The sequence below is a fragment of the Myotis daubentonii genome, chromosome Y (genome assembly GCF_963259705.1).
Source record: "Myotis daubentonii chromosome Y, mMyoDau2.1, whole genome shotgun sequence".
NCBI lineage: Eukaryota > Metazoa > Chordata > Mammalia > Chiroptera > Vespertilionidae > Myotis > Myotis daubentonii.
In genome coordinates, this window is record NC_081862.1 from 3,267,236 (window position 1) to 3,285,321 (window position 18,086).

At 46.3% G+C, this 18,086-nt stretch overlaps 1 protein-coding gene and 1 long non-coding RNA gene across 6 annotated transcripts in view; one reads left to right on the forward strand and one right to left on the reverse strand.

Annotated features, from left to right (window-relative positions):
* LOC132225546 (uncharacterized) overlaps positions 1–18,086 on the reverse strand; it is a 170,888-nt gene that overhangs the window by 97,685 nt on the left and 55,117 nt on the right. The gene's annotated exons all lie outside the window — the stretch shown is intronic.
* Positions 1–18,086, forward strand: part of LOC132225542 (eukaryotic translation initiation factor 2 subunit 3, Y-linked-like) — a 112,540-nt gene that overhangs the window by 36,117 nt on the left and 58,337 nt on the right. Inside the window, exon 4 of one of the 5 annotated variants that reach the window (XM_059680639.1) lies at positions 16,567–16,732. The exons of 3 other annotated variants lie outside the window; for them this stretch is intronic. In XM_059680639.1, coding sequence (XP_059536622.1) covers positions 16,567–16,732 — 166 coding nt within the window. The remainder of the gene's footprint in view (positions 1–16,566; positions 16,733–18,086) is intronic. One more of the 5 variants, XM_059680640.1, reaches the window with a different exon arrangement.

Consider the following 18,086-nt stretch of genomic DNA (forward strand, 5'->3'; position numbering starts at 1 on the left):
CCCGGTTCGATTCCGGTTGGGGGTATATACCCAGGTTGTAGGCTCAATCCCCAATAGGGGTCATGAACTAGCCAGCCGATCAATGATTCTCTCTCATCCTTGATGTTTCTATCTCTCTCCCTCTCCCTTCCACTCTGAAATTAATAAAAATATATTAAAAAATTTTTTTTCGTCCTCAGAGTTCTTTATCTATACTAATAATAGGTTAGGGCCGTCACAACCCGATGGATGACTGGTCCAGGTGGGAACTCTGCACAGGTGCACTGGGCCAACCGCCAGGCGTGGGAAAGCAGAGTCTGGGCGGGAGCGGCCCGAGTGTGTGTAGCCTGGTGGCCTCGGGGGCTGTGCAAATGGATGGACTGCTGGATGGACTGCGCTGGACGGTGCTGGTGGGCTGCACGGAGGGCTGCAGAGGTTCGGAACTGTTAGGACAGTGGCCCGCGGGGTCAGCGAGGCTAGGGTACAAGGTAGGCCCCAGGTCCTCGGGTGTCGCCAGGGGAGCATGGCCGTCCAGAGTGGGAGAAGAAGCCCTTCTTTCTGGAAGAATGTGGATGGTTTAAATGCATAGAGAAACTGTTGCGGTACCGACATGGCTATGTAAGTTCCCCAAGCTGCCTGTCAGTGCCCGACCACAGGCTTCACTGTGGGGCATAGGCCTGGACGTGGGCCAAGACGTGGCCTTGGCAGCCGGACTCACCCCCAGCATTGCCTCAGTGTCACGACTTCACGACATCACCAGCAAGTGGCCATCTCTGCTGGTTTGTGAGCCCTGCTGAGCTGGCACCATGCGTGCTCAGGGCAGCGCTTTCTGTGTTTTTGTTGGAAGGACACTGTACGTGATGGGTGCTGTTAATTCCTTAAGGTTGAAATGGAGCAGCCTGAACTTGCTTACGATGCTATCTTCCACTGCACAGTCTTCTTGGGCTCAGGGAACTGGCAGCCACTAGAGTGCCAGCTTGGCCATTCCACACAGCCAGATGCCTCCAGGAAGTACAGAAATGCCAAAGCCCCAATGGAACCCGATGCAAAACAGACCCCAGTTCACATACTGGAGCGGAGACAAGTAAATAGTGGCACTTGTTGACCTCAGTTGGGACTCTGCTTGCGGGTCTGCACCCTGGTGGTGGCCCAATGGCTGAGGAAGCTCTGCAAGCCTTGATTCTGGAGTTACGGATCTTAGCAAGTAGGCAGGTGCACAAAGGTGGAGTCGAAAATAGCAAGGTTAGACTGTGTGTGAGTGTGTGCATTTATACACATGTATGCCCATTTCCTCCAGTCTTTTTCTGAGCTGTTTGAGAGCATGCTGTACACATGACAGGATGCCCAGATACTCGGTTGTGTATTTCCCAAAAGCAGACATTCCTACATAACAATTCTCTACCCAACCACATGAGGAAATCTCTATTCAAATGGTATTAAGGTTCAATCCATTTGAACCTTAATTTGAATTTGACTCCAACTGTGTCAACAATGTTCCTCACTCCCCACCTCCAGAATCCCATCCACCTAGGATGGGTCCTCTGTCATTCCTGTCCCTCACAGTTTTTCAGTTTTAATTAAAAATAGACTTTTGCCCTAAAAATAATTAAATAAAAATAAAGAAAGACCCACTGGTGCTCCGAGTTAGGAGCCAGTGATCCTGGATTTTGAGAGAGATGTCTGACTGCCGATCAGGTCGGCAAGCGGGGGACTATCGGAGGCGAAAAGGCCAGCAGGGGGAAGGGGGGTGGGGGAGCGATTGGGGGTCAGCAGGCTGGCAGGCAGAGTGGTTAGGGGCAATCAGGCAGGCAGGCAGGTAGGTGGTTAGGAACCAGCGGTCCTGGATTGCGAGAGAGATTGGTCCTAAACCAGCAGTTGGGCATCCCCCGAGGGGTCCCAGATTAGAGAGGGACATCCCCTGAGGGGTCCCACATTGGAGAGCATGGTGCAGGCCAGGCTGAGGGACACACCCCCGCCCCCACCCCCCATGCGCGAATTTCATGCACCGGGCCACTAGTTGGTATATAAAAATGCCATCAATTTCTGGATGTTAATTTGAGTCCTGTGACTTTGCCAATTATTTATTAAATCTAGTAGTTTTCTCATAGTATTCTTTCAGTTTTCTAAGTATAATAACATCTCATCTAGCCTATATAATAAAAGGTTAATATGCAAATTAACCCTAACAGCAGAATGACTGGGAATGATTGGTTACTATGACACACACTAACCACAGGGGGCAGACACTCAATGCAGGAGATGCCCCCTGGTGGTCAGTGCACTCCCACAGGGGGAGCTCTATTCAGCCACAAGCCAGGCTGACGGCTGCCAGCACAGCTCCTGCCTCCTCAGCAGCACTAAGGATGTCCAACTACAGCTTAGGCCTGTTCCCCACTGGCAAGTGGACATCCCCTGAGGCTCTCGAGCTACCAGAGGGATGTCTGACTGCCAGTTTAGGCCCGATCCCCCGGGGTGTGGGCCTAAGCCAGCAGGTGTACATCCCCGAGGGGTCCCAGACGGCGAGAGGGCACAAGCTGGGCTGAGGGACACCTCCGAGTGCACAAATTTTTGTGCATTGGGCCTCTAGTATATATTTAAAAGCCCAGCAACTGAACGGTGGATTGACCTGTTGACCAGTCACTGCGATGCGCACTGACCACAAGAGGCCAGACACTCAATGCAGGAGCTTCCCCCTGGTGGTCAGTGTGCTCCCACACTGGTAGCTCCACTTGGCTAACAGAAATGAGCAGTGCTCACCTAGTGGGAGGAGCTGTTCAGAGGGCAGGTTCACAACAGCTTGGAATGTGCAGTGCTCCCATAGTAGGCCAATCCCTGCAGGCCACCCCTCCCCCCCCCCAGTGAACCAATCCTGTGCACCTGGCCTCTAGTTTATGAATTATGAAAGGTTAACTTCCTAACTTCCAGTTTTAACGCCTTTTATTTTTTTTCTCATTTCTGTGGCCAGGACTTCCAGCTGTCAGGGTGGTGACAATTGACCTGTCTTCCTGATCTTTACTTTTTGCTCATTGAGTCTGATGTTGGTTGTAGGTTTGTCATAAAAGGCCTTTATTATGTTGAGATGTGATCCTTCTATTCCCAGTTTCCTGAGAATTTTTATAAACAATGGGTGTTGTATTTTGTTGAATTCTTTTTCTATATCTATTGATAAGATCACATGATTTTTACCTTTTGTTTATGTGATGTATCACCTTAATTGATTTATGAATAGTGTACCCACCTTGCATCCTTGGAATAAATCCTACTTATATTGCTGAATCTGATTTTCTAATATTTGTTGAGTATTTTGGCATCTATGCTCATCAGGAATACTGGACTGTAATTTTCTTTCTTTGTAGTGTTTTTGTCTGATTTTGGAATTAGGATAATCCTGGCTTTTAAAAAGAGCATGGAAATGTTTCTTCCTCTAGAATTTCTTGGAATAGTTTGAGGAGGATAGGTGATTGTTCTTTGAATGTTTGGTACCACACCATTAGAAAAACCTTCTGTTACAGAATTTTTGTTTGCTGGGATTTTTTTAAAGTACTGATTCAGTTTCATTAGTTGTTATTGGTCTATTCAGGTTTTCTAATTCTTCCTGATTCTGTCTGGAAGATTGTATTTTTCTAGGGGTTTGGCCATTTTGATCAGGTTACACTTGTTGGCATGTAGTTGTTTATAATACTTTCTTGCAATCTTTATATTTCTGAAGTGTCAATTGTTATTTTACCTCTTTCATTCTGATTTTGTTTATTTGGATCCTCTTTCTTTTTTTTTAAGATATATATTTTTTTTATTGCTTAAAATATTACAAAGAGTATTACATATGTCTCCTTCCCCCCCCCCCCCCCGCCCTTGACAATCCCTTGGCCTCCCCTACCCCCCAGTGTCTTATGTCCATTGGTTATGCTTATATGCATGCATACAAGTCCTTCGGTTGATGTCTTACCCACCCCCCTCAAGCCCTCCCACACTCCCCGGCCTGGCTGCTGTAGTTTGACAGTCTGTTCGAGGCAGCTCTGCATCTGTATCTATTTTTGTTCATAAGTTTATAATGGTCTCTCTTATCCATGAATGAGTGAGATGATGTGGTATTTTTCCTTCATTAACTGGCTTATTTCACTTAGCATAATGCTCTCCAGTTCCATCCATGCCATTGCAAATGGTAAGAGTTCCTTCTTTTTTACAGCAGCATAGTATTCCATCATTTAGATGTACTACAGTTTTCTAATCCATTCATCTACTGATGGGCACTTAGGCTGTTTCCAGATCTTAGCTATGGTGAATTGTGCTGCTATGAACATAGGGGTGCATATATCCTTTCTGATTGGCGTTTCTGGTTTCTTGGAATATATTCCTAGAAGTGGGGTCACAGGGTCAAATGGGAGTTCCATTTCTAGTTTTTTGAGGAAACTCCATAGTGTCTTCCATAGTGGCTGCACCAGTCTGCATTCCCACCAGCAGTGCACAAGTGTTCCTTTTCCTCCACATCCTCTCCAGCACTTGTCGTTGAATTATTGATGATAGCCATTCTGACAGGTGTGAGATGGTACCTCATTGTTGTTTTGATTTGCATCTCTCGGATGATTAGTGACTTTGAGCATGTTTTCATATGTCTCTTGGCTTTCTGAATGTCCTCTTTTAAAAGGTGTCTATTTAGGTCCTTTGCCCATTTTTGATTGGAATGTTTATCTTCCTTTTGTTAAGTTGTATGAGTTCCCTATAAATTTTGGAGATTAGGCCCTTATCAGATATGACATTGGCAAATATGTTTTCCCACACAGTGGGTTTTCTCGTTGTTTTGTTGATGGTTTCTTTTGCTGTGCAGAAGCTTTTTATTTTGACGTAGTCCCATTTGTTTATTTTCTCTTTAGTTTCCAATGCCCTAGGAGCTGTATCAGTGAAGAAATTGCTTCGGCATATGTCTGAGATTTTGTTGCCTTTGGATTCTTCTAGTATTTTTATGGTTTCCCGTCGTATATTTAAGTCCTTTATCCACTTTGAGTTTATTTTTGTGTATGGTGTATGTTGGTGGTCTAGTTTCATTTCCTTGCATGTATCTGTCCAATTTTCCCAACACCATTTATTGAAGAGACTATCTTGACTCCATTGTATGTTCTTGCCTCCTTTGTCAAATATTAATTGAGCGTATTGGGTGGGGCTGATTTCTGGGCTCTCTATTCTATTCCATTGATCTATATGTCTGTTCTTATGCCAGTACCAAGCAGTTTTGAGAACAGTGGCTTAGTAATACAGCTTGATATCTGATATTGAAATCCCCCTACTTTGTTCTTTCTCAGGATTGCTGCAGCTATTTGGGGTTGTTTTTTATTCCAGAAGAATTTTTGGAGAGTTAGTTCTAGATCTGTGAAATATGCCATTGGTATTTTAATGGGAAGTGCATTGAATTTATAGATTGCTTTGGGCAGTATGGACATTTTAATGATGTTGATTCTACCAATCCAAGAACATGGTATGTTCTTCCATCTCTTTATGTCTTCCTCTATCTCTTTTTTCAACATCCTGTAGTTTTCTGAGTAGAGGTCTTTTACCTCTTTAGTTAAGTTTATTCCTAGGTAGCTTAATTTTTTTTGGTGCGATGGTAAATGGGATTGATTTTTTAGTCTCTCTTTCTGCAAGTTCACTATTGGTGTATAGAAATGCCATAGATTTCTCGGCGTTAATTTTGTATCCTGCTATATTGCCGAATTCTTTTATTAAGTCTAATAGTTTATTGATGGAGCCTTTAGGGTTTTTTAAGTATAATATCCTGTCATCTGCAAATAAGGGCAGTTTTACTTCTTCTTTTCCAATTTGGATGCCTTTTATTTCTTCTTCTTGTCAAATTGCAATGGCTAATACTTCCAGTACTATGTTGAACAGGAGTGATGAGAGTGGGCATCCCTGTCTTGTCCTGTTCTTAGGGGAAATGGTGTTAGTTTTTGTCCATTGAGTATGATGTTGGCTGTGGGTTTGTCATATATGGCTTTTATTATGTTGAGGTATGATCCTTCAATTCCCACTTTGCTGAGAGTTTTTATCAAAAATGGGTGTTGAATTTTGTCAAATGCTTTTTCTGCATCAATTGATATGACTGTGTGGTTATTTTTCTTTCAATTTGTTTATGTGATGTATCACGTTTATTGATTTGCGGATATTGTACCATCCTTGCATCCCTGGGATAAATCCTACTTGGTCGGGGTGTATGATCTTTCTGATGTACTGCTGGATCCAATTTGCTAAGATTTTGTTGAGGATTTTGGCATCTATGTTCATGAGGGATATTGACCTGTAATTCTCTTTCATTGTGTTGTCTTTACCTGGTTTTGGTATTAGGGTGATGCTGGCTTCATAGAATGAGCTTGGAAGTGTTCCTTCCTCTTGAATTTTTTGGAGTAGTCTGAGGAGGGTAGGTTTTAGTTCTTCCTTGAATGTTTGGTAAAACTCCCCTGTGAAGCCGTCTGGTCCTGGCTTTTGTTTGCTGGAAGCTTTTTGATGACTGCTTCAATTTCTTCCATAGTTATTGGCCTCTTGAGATTTTTAGATTCTTCCTGATTAAGTTTTGGAATGTTGTAGTTTTCTAGGAATATGTCCATTTCCTCCAGGTCGTCTAGTTTGTTGGAGTAGAGTTGTCCATAGTATTTTTTAATGATCATTTGTATTTCTGTGGGGTTGTTGTTATTTTGCCTCTATCATTTCTGAAATTGTTTATTTGGGTCCTTTCTCTTTGCTTCTTGGTGAGGTTTGTCAATCTTGTTTATCCTTTCAAAGAACCAGCTTTTTGTTTCATTGATTTTCTTTCTTTCTTTATTTTTTTTGGTCTCTATGTCATTTATTTCTGCTCTAATATTTATTATCTCCTTCCTTCTGCTCACTCTGGTGTTTTCTTGTTGCTCTCTTTCTAATTTTTTGAGCTGTAGAGTTAGATGATTTACCACCATTTTTTCCTATTTGTTGAGATAGGCTTGTAGAGCTGTAAACTTCCCTCTCAGGACTGCTTTCATTGTGTACCAAAGGTTTTGGGTTGTTGTGTTTTCATTGTCATTAGTTTCTAAGATGTTTTTAATTTCTTCTTTGATCTCATTGGTAACCCAATCAATATTTAATAACATGCTACTTAGCTTCCAACTGTTTGAGTATTTTGAGTTGTTTTTATTGTAGTTTATTTCTAATATTATGCCATCGTGGTCTGAGAAGATGCTAGGTATGATTTCAATCTTCTTGAATTTGGGGAGACTTTGTTTGTGACCCAATATGTGGTCTATTTTTGAATGTGTCCCATGAGCCCTGGAGAAGAACGTATATTTTGTGGCTTTGGGGTGAAGTGTTCTGAAGATGTCAATTAAGTCCATCTGATCTAGTGAGTCATATAGGATTGCTGTTAATTTGCTGAGTTTTTGTCTAGCGGATTTATCCAGTGATGTCAGTGGTGTATTAAAGTCCCCTACTATGATTGTATTGTTTTCGATCTCTCCCCTGATACCTTCCAGGAATTTTCTTATGTATGTGGGTGCTCCTGCATTGGGTGCATATATGTTTTCAGGGTTATATCCTCTTGTTGTATTGATCCCTTTAGTATTATGAAGTGGCCTTCCTTATCTCTTGTTACGGCCTTCACTTTGAGGTCTATTTTGTCCGATATAAGTATTGCTACCCCAGCTATTTTTTCATTTCCATTTGCCTGAAATATATTTTGCCATCCTTCACTTTCAGTCTGTGTGAGTCCCTTCTTATGAGGTGGGTCTCTTGTAGACAGCAAATATATGGGTCATGTTTTTTTTATCCATTCAGCCACTCGATGTCTTTTGATTGGACCATTTAGTCCGTTTACCTTTAAAGTTATTATTGAAAGGTACTTGTTTGTAGCCATTTCTATTTTTTTGTGGCTGTTTTCTTTCTGGGCTTTTTATTTCTTCTTTTTACACCAGTCCCTTTAGCATTTCTTGCATTGCTGACCTGGTGGTGATAAACTCCCTTAGCCTTTTTTTTGTCTGTGAAGCTTCTTATTTCCCCTTCAATTTTGAATGATAGCCTTGCTGGATAGAGTATTCTTGGATTCAGTCCTTTGCTTTGCATCACTTTGTAAATTTCCGTCCATTCTTTTCTGGCCTGATGTGTTTCTGTTGAGAAATCATTTGATAATCTGATGGGGGATCCTTTGTAGGTAACTCTCTGTTTCTCTCTTGCAGCCTTTAAGATTCTCTCTTCGTCTTGTACATTTGCCATCGTTATTATGACGTGTCTTGGTGTGGGTCTTTTGGGGTTCATCTTGCCTGGGACTCTCTGTACTTGTGTACTTTTTTTCTTCCCCATATCTGTGAAGTTTTCTGACATTATTTCTTCAAATAGATTTTCTAATCCTTGCTGCTCTTCTTGTCCTTCTTTCAGCCCTATTATGCGTATGTTACTTCGTTTCATGTTGTCCCGAAGCTCCCTTAGGCTCTTCCTCCTGCTTTTTAATTTTTTTCTCCAGTTGCTGTTCAGATTGAGCTTGTTTCTCTGCCTTATCTTCTAATTCACTAATTCGGTCCCCTGCTTCTTCTTGTCTGCTGTTGAAACTTTCCATGGTGTTTTTGATTGTAGCTATATCATTTTTCATTTCTTCCTGATTCTTGCATAGGTTGTTGATTTTCTCATCCTACTGGTGAATGAATTGTACAACCATTATTCTGAATTCTTTTTCTGTCATGTTGCATGCTTCAACTTCATTAATTTTCTTTCTTGGCGACTCCTCATTGTCTTTCCTCTGGGTGTTGTGTCGTCTCTTCATTCTGATTATCTCCTGATGGTTCAAATGTCTAGTTGCGTGGGCCTGGGCCGTGTGCAGTGGGAGCCTCCCACCACCCTAGTGTCACTGAAGAGCTCTGACACTAAGATGTGTGGTTGTTGTGGGTTGGTGGGAATCAGGCTTGCTCAGAGTCAGTGTTGTCAATGGTCAATGTAGCCTCGTTCGCGCCCTTAGAATCAGGGACCATGCTTGCACTGTGCTGAAACAGAGACCCCCCTGAAGCGTGTTGAAAACCAGAGCCCCCTAGCGTGCGCCAGGAGTCAGAGTTCCCCAAGAATCCAGTATCAGAGTCTCTGTTGCTTCACACTACCTTGCCTTGAGATTCAGGGTCCCTGTGTGCCCTTGCACCAGGAATTGGAGTCACTGGCTCTTAGTATGAATGCACAGGGAATCAGGATCTCAGGCGCAGGTAATAAGAAACATAGTCAAGTCACTGGTGTTTGGTGCTGCCTCCTGCCCAGAGATTCGGTGTCCCTGGGCTTATGCTACGCAGGACAAATTCCCGGTGTTCGTGTGATTGCTCCCAGCCCACAGCTCCGAAGTCGGCAGTGCACGTGGGATCAGTTCCCAGTGTTCGCACATTTGCTCCCAGCCCAGGGCTCTGAAGCCGGCAGTGTGAGCAGGACCAGATCCCGAAGTGCATTGTCTGCCAGCCCAGGGCTCCTGGAGCAGGCAGTGTGAACAGGACCAGATCCCGGTGTTCGTGTGTTTGCTCCCAGCCCAGGGCTCCGAAGCTGGCAGTGAGAGCAGGACTAGATCCCGAAGTGCGTTTGCTCCCAGCCCAGGACTCCTGAACCCGGCCCTTCACGGGATCAGTTCCAAGGTGTTCGTACATTTCCAGGCTAAAGTTCCTGGAGCGCTGAGGCCCCGGCAAGGGGTGGGTCTATCAGTTAGTTACTCTGGCGCTGCCCTCAGGCCTGCGGGAAGTGGAGATGGGCTCTGTTATTCACGGATCTGCCACGGGGATTTCTGAACTTTTGGTGTCCGCAGGTCTATAGCTGTGGTCACAGGTCTCTCTCCCCAGTGGCTGCAGGGTCCTGGTATGTGTCTGAAGTCAGAGTGGGTGGTGCTGAGGCCAGGATCCTAGTCTCAAGCAGCTCTGTTTCCCAAGATGGTGTGGTCACCGTGCCTGTGCTGGCTGCCCAGGAGTGTCCGCACAGGGAGTGGGACTCCGCTGCCCAAGACTGCCTGGTTTAGCAGCCCCTTAGAAGACTTGCAGAATCTAACTGCCCCTAGCTCGTACACACACCCCACACACGTCTACACATTCCTCTATCACTTCCTTGCGCTCTCATACTCTCTCCCTCCCTACCTTCCTGCTGGTCGCCATTTTCTCCGAAGGTTTTTACTCTTACCATTTTACTGACATCTCTTTGCTCTTATATTTTCCATTCTATCAATAATAAAATTTTCCTGTGTACGATTTTTTTTTTTGAATCTTATTTCTTTAATCCTCACTTGAGGATATACTTATTGACTTGAGAAAGGAAAGAATGAGGGAGAAAATGAAAGAAATATTAGTGTGAGATATCTACATCAATCAGTTGCCTCCTGTGCATGTCCTGACTGGAGGTCCAACTCACAACGTAGGTCTGTGCCCTGACTGAAAATCAAACCTGTTGGTGTATGGGATGACACTCCAATTAGCTAAGCTCCCTCAGCACAGTTCTTTGAGTGAAGAAATTTAGGAATTCTTTTCATGTAACTTTTTATTGCATCATTGTACATTATTCAGTATATATACATATATATGTATACACACACACACACACACACATGCACACACATATGTATATATATACATATACACTAGAGGCCCGGTGCACAAAAACTTGTGCACTCGGGGGTAGGGGGTCCCTCAGCCTGGCCTGTGCCCTCTCGCAGTCTGGAACCCCTCAGGGGTGACCACCTGCTGGCTGAGGCCTGCTCCCTGGGGGATTGGGCCTAAGATGGTAATCAGACATTCCTCTGGTAGCCTGGCAGCCCTCGGGGGATGTCCACTTGCCAGCGAGGAGCAGACCTAAGCTGCAGTCGAACATCCTTAGCGCTGCTGAGTAGGTGGGAGAAGCACTCACCACCACTGCTATACTGGCAGCCATCAGCCTGGCTTGTGGTTGAGCAGAGCCCCCCCAGTGAGAGTGCCCTGACAACCAGAGGACAGCTCCTGCAGTGAGCGTCTGCCCCCTGGTGGTCAGTGTGTGTCATAGTGACCAGTCATTCCCAGTCTTTCTGCTGTTAGGGTCAGTTTGCATATTACCCTTTTACTGTATAGGATAGAGGCCTGGTGCATGGGTGGGGGCCGGCTGGTTTGCCTGAAGGGTGTCCTGGATTAGGGTGGGGGTCCCGCTTGGGTGCCTGGCCAACCTGGATGAGGGGATGGTCGCTGTTTGCAGCTGGTCACACCCCCTTTAGGGTGGGGGTCCCCACTAGAGTGCCTGGCCAGTCTGGGTGCCGGCCTGAGGGCCGTTTTCAGGCAGTTGGTTGACTAAAGCTCCCAGCCTCTCCTTTTTTTCTTTTTTTTTTTCTTTCTGGGATTTATTTACCTTCTATAGCTGTCACTGGGGCTGAAAGCCTCCTCCAGCTCTGAGGCGTGGCTGGCTGAAAGCAGGTATCTGGGTTTGTTTAGCTTCTATAATTGAAACATTGTTGCCATCACTGCCACTCTAAGCTCTGAGGCCAAAGCTGGCTAAGCGCAGGTATCTGGAGCTTGTTTAGTTAATATAATTGCAATAGAGTGTAGCTTAGAGCAGGTGGAGGCAGGCGGCGAACCTGGCTTCCTCCATCACTGTAGCAAGCAAGCCACCTGTTCGCTTCAGCTGCGTGGCTGCCGGCTGCCATATTTGTTGGCAGTTAATTTGCATATCCTGTTGATTAGCCAATGGGAAGCATAGTGGAGGTATGGTTAATTACTATGTTTGTCTATTATTAGATAGGACTAGAGGCCTGGTGCACAAAAATTTGTGCACTCGGTGCGGGGGGGGGGGGGGTCCCTCAGCCCGGCCTGTGCCCTCTCGCAGTCTGGGACCCCTTGGGGGATGACCACCTGCTGGCTGAGGCCTGCTCCCCGGGGGATTGGGCCTAAGATGGCAATAAGACATCCCTCTGGCAGCCTCGAGGGATGTCCACTTGCCAGTGGAGAGCAGACTTAAGCTGCAATCAGACATCCTTATCGCTGCTGAGGAGGCAGGAGAGGCTCCCATCACCACCGCTGTACTGGCAGCCATCAGCCTGGCTTGTGGCTGAGCAGAGCTCCCCCATGTGGGAGTGCACTGACCAACAGAGGGCAGCTCCTGAATTGAGCGTTTCCCCCTTGGTGGTCAGTGTGTGTCATAGTGACCAGTCATTCCCAGTCTTTCTGCTGTTAGGGTTAGTTTGCATATTACCCTTTTACTATATGATAGAGGCCTGGTGCACGGGTGGGGGCCTGCTGGTTTGCCCTGAATGGTGTCCCGGATCACATGGGGGTCCTGCTTGGGTGCCTGGCCAGCCTGGATGAGGGGCTGATGGCTGTTTTCAGGCTGCCCGCACCCCCTTCGGGGTGGGAGTTCCCACTGGTGTGCCTGGGCAGTATGGATGAGGGGCTGATGGCTGTTTTCAGGCTGCCTGCACTACCTTCAGGGTTGGGGTCCCTACTGGGATACCTGGCTAGCCTGGATGAGGGGCTGAGGGCTGTTTTCAGGCCGGCCAAGCCTAAAACTAAAGCTCCCAGTCTCTCCTTTTTTTCTTTTTGTTTTTTTATTCTGGGATTTATTTACCTTCTGTAATTGAAACTTTGCGGCTCCAGCTCCGAGGCCGGCTGGCTGAAAGCAGGTATCTGGGGTTTGTTTAGCTTCTATAATTGCAACATTGTTGCTTAGAGTGCAGCTCAGAGCCTGGCAGCGGCAGGCGGGGATCCTTGTCTTCCTCCATCACTGGAGCAAGCACGCCTCCTGTTCACTTCAGCTGCCTGGCTGCCGGCCGCCATCTTGGTTGGCAGTTAATTTGCATATCGCCCTGATTCGCCAATGGGAAGTGTAGCAGAGGTATGGTTAATTACCATGTTTGTCTATTATTAGATAGGATATGCCAAGTGACCAGAACAACTGGTTGCTATGACGTGCACTGCAGCTGTCCAACTGGCCCGTTCGGGGTGGGGGCAGCCAGCTAATCTCCTGTGGCCCATCCCCTGACCAGCCCTGATTGGTGCTGGGCCGGCCGGATCCCACCCATGCATGAATTCATGCACTGGGCCTCTAATCATCTTTATATAATAAAGAGCTAATATGCAAATGGTTGTTGCCCTCATGCTGTAATGCCGTAAAGTCTCAGACAACACTGGGGAGAGAGGAATGGGGACCAGCCAGGTACAAATGAGCTTGCGAGAGGGGAATTGAGACCAGCCAGGCTGTGGCCCAGGAGAGGGACAAGCTGCCTGTCCCACAGTCTCGAGTGCCAGTGGCTGCACCTGCAGCCCAGGACACAGACAAGCCACCCACCCCACAATCCCGGACCTCAGTGGCTGGGGCTGCAACCTGGGAGAGGTACAAGCTGCCCACCCTGTGGTCTGGCACACCTGTGGCTGTGTCCCAGGAGAAGCTGCCTGCCTATGGTTCCCTGTGGCCAGCCAGAGGGCGGGAAGCCTGGATTCCGAGTGCCTGTTAACAGCAGAGGGGGTAATCCTGGGTCCTAGGTGCGGGGCAAGGCAGAGGTGGTTAGGGGCAATCAGGCTAGCAGGGGAGCAGTTAGGGGTCATCAGGCCAGTAGGGGAGCAGTTAAGGGCTATCAGGCAGGCAGGCGATCAGTTAGGAGACAGTGGTGTTGGATTGTGAGGCAGTCGGACATCACCTGAGGGGTCCAAGATTGGAGAGGGTGCAGGCCGGGCTGAGGGACCTCTCCCCAAGCCCCCACGTGCACAAATTTTGTGCACCGGGCCTCTAGTATCTACACTAATAAAAGAGAAAAATGGTAATTGGCGTATGACGCTACCCTTTTCATTGGCTAATCAGGGCTATATGCAAATTAACTGCCAACTAAGATTGGCAGTTAACTGCCAACTAAGATTGGCAGTTAACTGCCAACAAGATGGCGGTTAATTTGCATATGTAGGCACAATGCAGGGAGGCGAAAGGGAAAGCAGGAAGAAGCCCCCTGCCACTGACAGTGATCAGAAACCCAGGGGGGAGCTAAGAGCCCCCCAGCCATGATGGGAGAATCAGGTGCCTTTGCTGCCCTGGCCAGTGATAGCAGGAAGTAGGGGTGGAGCCAGCGATGGGAGCTGGGCACGGTCGAAGCTGGCAGTCCCGGGAGCTAGGGGTCCCTTGCCTGGGCCTAAAGCGGAGCCCGCAATCGCGGGGCCACTGCAGCTGTGGGTCCCCGCTTCCCAGGCCGGATGCCTCAGCCAGAGGCGTTAGGCCTGGGCAGGGGCGGAGCCTGCCACCGCGGGGAGCTGGGGGTCCCCTGCCCAGGCCTGACACCTCTGCCAGAGGCCTCGAGCCTGGTCAAGGGGCTGATCTGGTGATTGGTTATTGAAGGGTGATGGGGTCAACTCCTCTGGCTGAGGCATCAGGCCTGGGCGGGGGGCTGGGGGTCCCCTGCCCAGGCCTGATGCCTGGGCCAGAGGCATCAGGCCTGGGTGGGGGGCGGAGCCGGGGATTGGGGGGATATGATGGTCCCCTTGCCCAGGCCTGAAGCCTGGGTCAGAGGCGTCAGGCTTCGGCAGGGGGTGAAGCAAGCGATCAGAGGGAGATGGGGGTCCCCTCCCCAGGCATGATTCCTGGGCCAGAGGCCTCAGTCCTGGGCGGGGCCCAGAGCCAGTGATCAGGGGGAGATGGGGGTCTCCTGTCCAAGCCTGACACCTCTGGCGGAGGCGTCAGGCCTGGGCAAGGGGCCGATCAGGCGATCGGAGGGTGATGGGGGTCTACGCCTCTGGCCGAGGCATCAGGCCTGGGCAAGGGGCAGAGCCAGCAATCGGAGGGGTCTGGGGGTCCCCTGCCCAGGCCTGATGCCTGGGCCAGAGGCATCAGGCCTGGGCTGGGGGCAGAACCAGTGATGGGGGGAAATGAGGTCCCCTGCCCAGGCCTGACGCCTCTGTCAGAGGCGTCAGGCCTGGGCAAGGGGTCGATCCTGCGATTGGAGGGTGATGGGGGTCAACGCCTGAGGGCTCCCAGTATGTGAGAGGGGGCAGGCTGGGCTGAGGGACACTCCCCCCCACACACACCCAGTGCACCAATTTCGTGCACCGGGCCCCTAGTCCTATATACTAAAAGGGTAATATGCAAGTAGACCGAAAGTCAGAACAACTGAACAACCAAAGAGTAATATGCTAATGATATGCTGTGGCTGTTTATTCGCTTGCTATAACGTGCACTGACCTCCAAGGGGCAGACAGTAGACCAGTCGCTATGATGTGCGCTGACCACCAGGGGACAGATGCTCGGACTGGTAGGTTAGCTTGCTGCTGGGGTCCTGCAGTTTGGGACTGAGCGAGATAGGCCAGACATGCCCTGAAGCCCTCCCACGGTCCCTCCTTGGCTCGATTGTGCACTGGTGTGGTTCCCTCAGCCTGGCCTGCGCCCTCTTGCAATACAGATCCCCTCGGGATGTCAGAGAGTCAGTTTCAGCCCATCTCACAGGCCACTCCCCTTCGGAGGGCGCCAGATGCAGGGTTCAGGGCTGGCGAGTGTTGCTGCAGCAACGAGAACCTCTCCTGATTTGGTGCAAGCCTACGGCAGGCATAGTGGGGCCGGGATGAGCGGGAGCGGTAGGTAGGAGCTGCAGGTGGCATTGGACTGGGTTTTGGCCCAGTCCTTGCAGGCCACCCAGAGGGACCCCACCTGTGCACAAATTTGTGTACTGGCTTCTAGTAATAATATAATGATAAACGTGTGTTATGATAGCTGTTACCAATTCTACACAAACAGGAATCCCAGTTTGGGTGAGGTAAAGAAGTAAAACTTTATTTAATTTTACTGCTCAGTTGTGCTGCATGGCTGCTTTTAGCTTCCCATGGGCAAGGCCCTTCCCTATCTAGACAACTCTGCTTTGTTCTGCTCTCTTGTGCTCTGACGACACACCATTCTTCCCTTTGGGTAAACACAATCTTCAGTCTTTCATGGATAGGAAAAAAAGCATTCCCTGAGCCAAAGAGGAGCTGGCTTAGAGAGATTGCTCCTGGTCACTCATTTGTATGTTCTCATTGGTCAGTGAAAATTATAATTGGGATACAGCTGTACAGCTAAAAATGGATGGAGTTGGCCTTTATAAGGACCACAGTGCAGGAAGGCAGTTTAGTTTGGAGGCAAGCAGCTTTTCCTTGAAGTGAGGTTTTTCATGAGAGGCCCTTCTTTAGAATGGCTGCGAGACTTTATTTTATTTTTTAAATTTTTATAAGGGTTTATTTGAGCCAAACTAATGACATGCCAGGGGGCAAGATCTCAAATGCTCTCCTAGGCTTTATTTTTTAAATTGTGCCTAGTTAGCCACTAGGAGTCCTTGGTAGGTATCTTGTTTAGTCAATACCTGTGTACTGCCAACATTAACAATAAGTGAAATTAATTTTTAGTTAGGTAGGCATATCATTTGCCCTTATAATTTATTCAAGAGAATCTTTTCATTCTTTAATTTCCAACAACACTTGTTTCCAGTGTTATTTTTGAGAGAAAGCAGGGACTTATTTGTATGGGAATAATTTGTGATTTTGATTATGTTGCTGTTATATGGTATGAACAAAATGTATGCATTACATAGATACATACTATACTGGTCTATCTTTATAAACATTTTAAGAAATAAAATATGGAAATATATATTTTATTTATAATCAGGAGTTGGAACAAAATTTGATCCCACTTTGTGCCATGCTGACAGAATGTTGGGACAGGTGGTTGGAGCTGTTGGAGCCTTACCAGAGATCTTCACAGAATTGGAAATTTCTTATTTTCTACTTTGACAGCTTCTCGGTGTATGCACCGAAGGAGACAAGCAGCAAAGGTAACTGCTTTTTCTAATTCAAAAAACAGACAAAGCATTGCATTTCAACCAGTTTTGTTTTATTCTTTTACAATTAACATTACAAAAAAGGACAAAGTGAATAATTTGAAATTTTCTATATGGCAAACCTACTTTGAAATTTTCTATATGGCAACCTAAATTTATTGGGGTACCATAAATTTTGAATGTACAGCCTTATCATATAAAACGTCTGTACTATATAGTGTACTCTTAACCCAAAGTGTAATCTCCTCCAGTCACCACATATTTGACACCCTCTCCCTTTCTCCTCCCTCTCTCCCCTACATTCTGCTTTTCTGGTAACCACCATTTTCTTGTCTGTATCTATGAGTTTGTTTATTTGTTCCTTGATTCATTCATTTATTGCTTTTTGTTTTATATCCCACATGTCAGTGAAATCAGTTTTTGTCTTTTTTCATCTCACATTTCATTTAGCATAATGCTCTTAAGTACTATCCATGTTGTTGCAAATGGCAATATTTCATCTTTCCTTACGGCTGAGTAGTACTTCATTGTATATATGTACCACATCTTTATCCAGTCATCTATTGAAGGGCACTTAGGTTGTCCATCTTATCGAAGGTATTACTTGCAAATACATTTTTCCATTTGGTTGGTTGCTGTTTTGGTTGATGCATACACATTTATTTTTTCCTTTTAATCCCTTGCCTTGGGGGTCTAATTTATAAAGTTCTCTCTAAGACCAACATCTGTAAGTTTAGTACCTGTGTTTTCTATGTAATTTATTGTTTCAGGTTGTATGTTTAGGTTTTTGATCCGATCCATTTTGAGTTAATTTTTCTACATTGGGACAAACAGTAGTCTAGTTTCACCCTTATGCATGTAGTTTTCCAATTTTTCAAGCACCATTTATTGAAAAGGCTTTCTTTTCTACATTGTGGGTTTTGGCTCCTTTGTCAAAAATTCTTTCCCATATACATTTGGGTTTGTTTCTGGGCCCAAAATTCTGTTCCATTTATCTGTGTGTCTATTTTTCTTCTAATACCTTGCTTTGAATATTGTCACTTGGGAATATCATTTGACATCAGAGTTTGGTACCTCTGTCTTCATTCTTTTTTTTTTTTTTTTTTTCAGGATTGCTTTGGTTATTCAGGGACTTTTGTGATTTCTTTTACAAATTTGAGAATTTTTGTGTGAAAAATGAATTAAAAATGTAGATTATATTACAAACACTAATTGTAGCATACATATGAATTTCAGTAAAGACAAGATTTTGTTGACAAAATTACAAGGAAATAAGCACTTATTCTATTGACAAATATAAATTTATGACATTTTTATATATTGCTTTGGTGATATATAAAAAATTTTG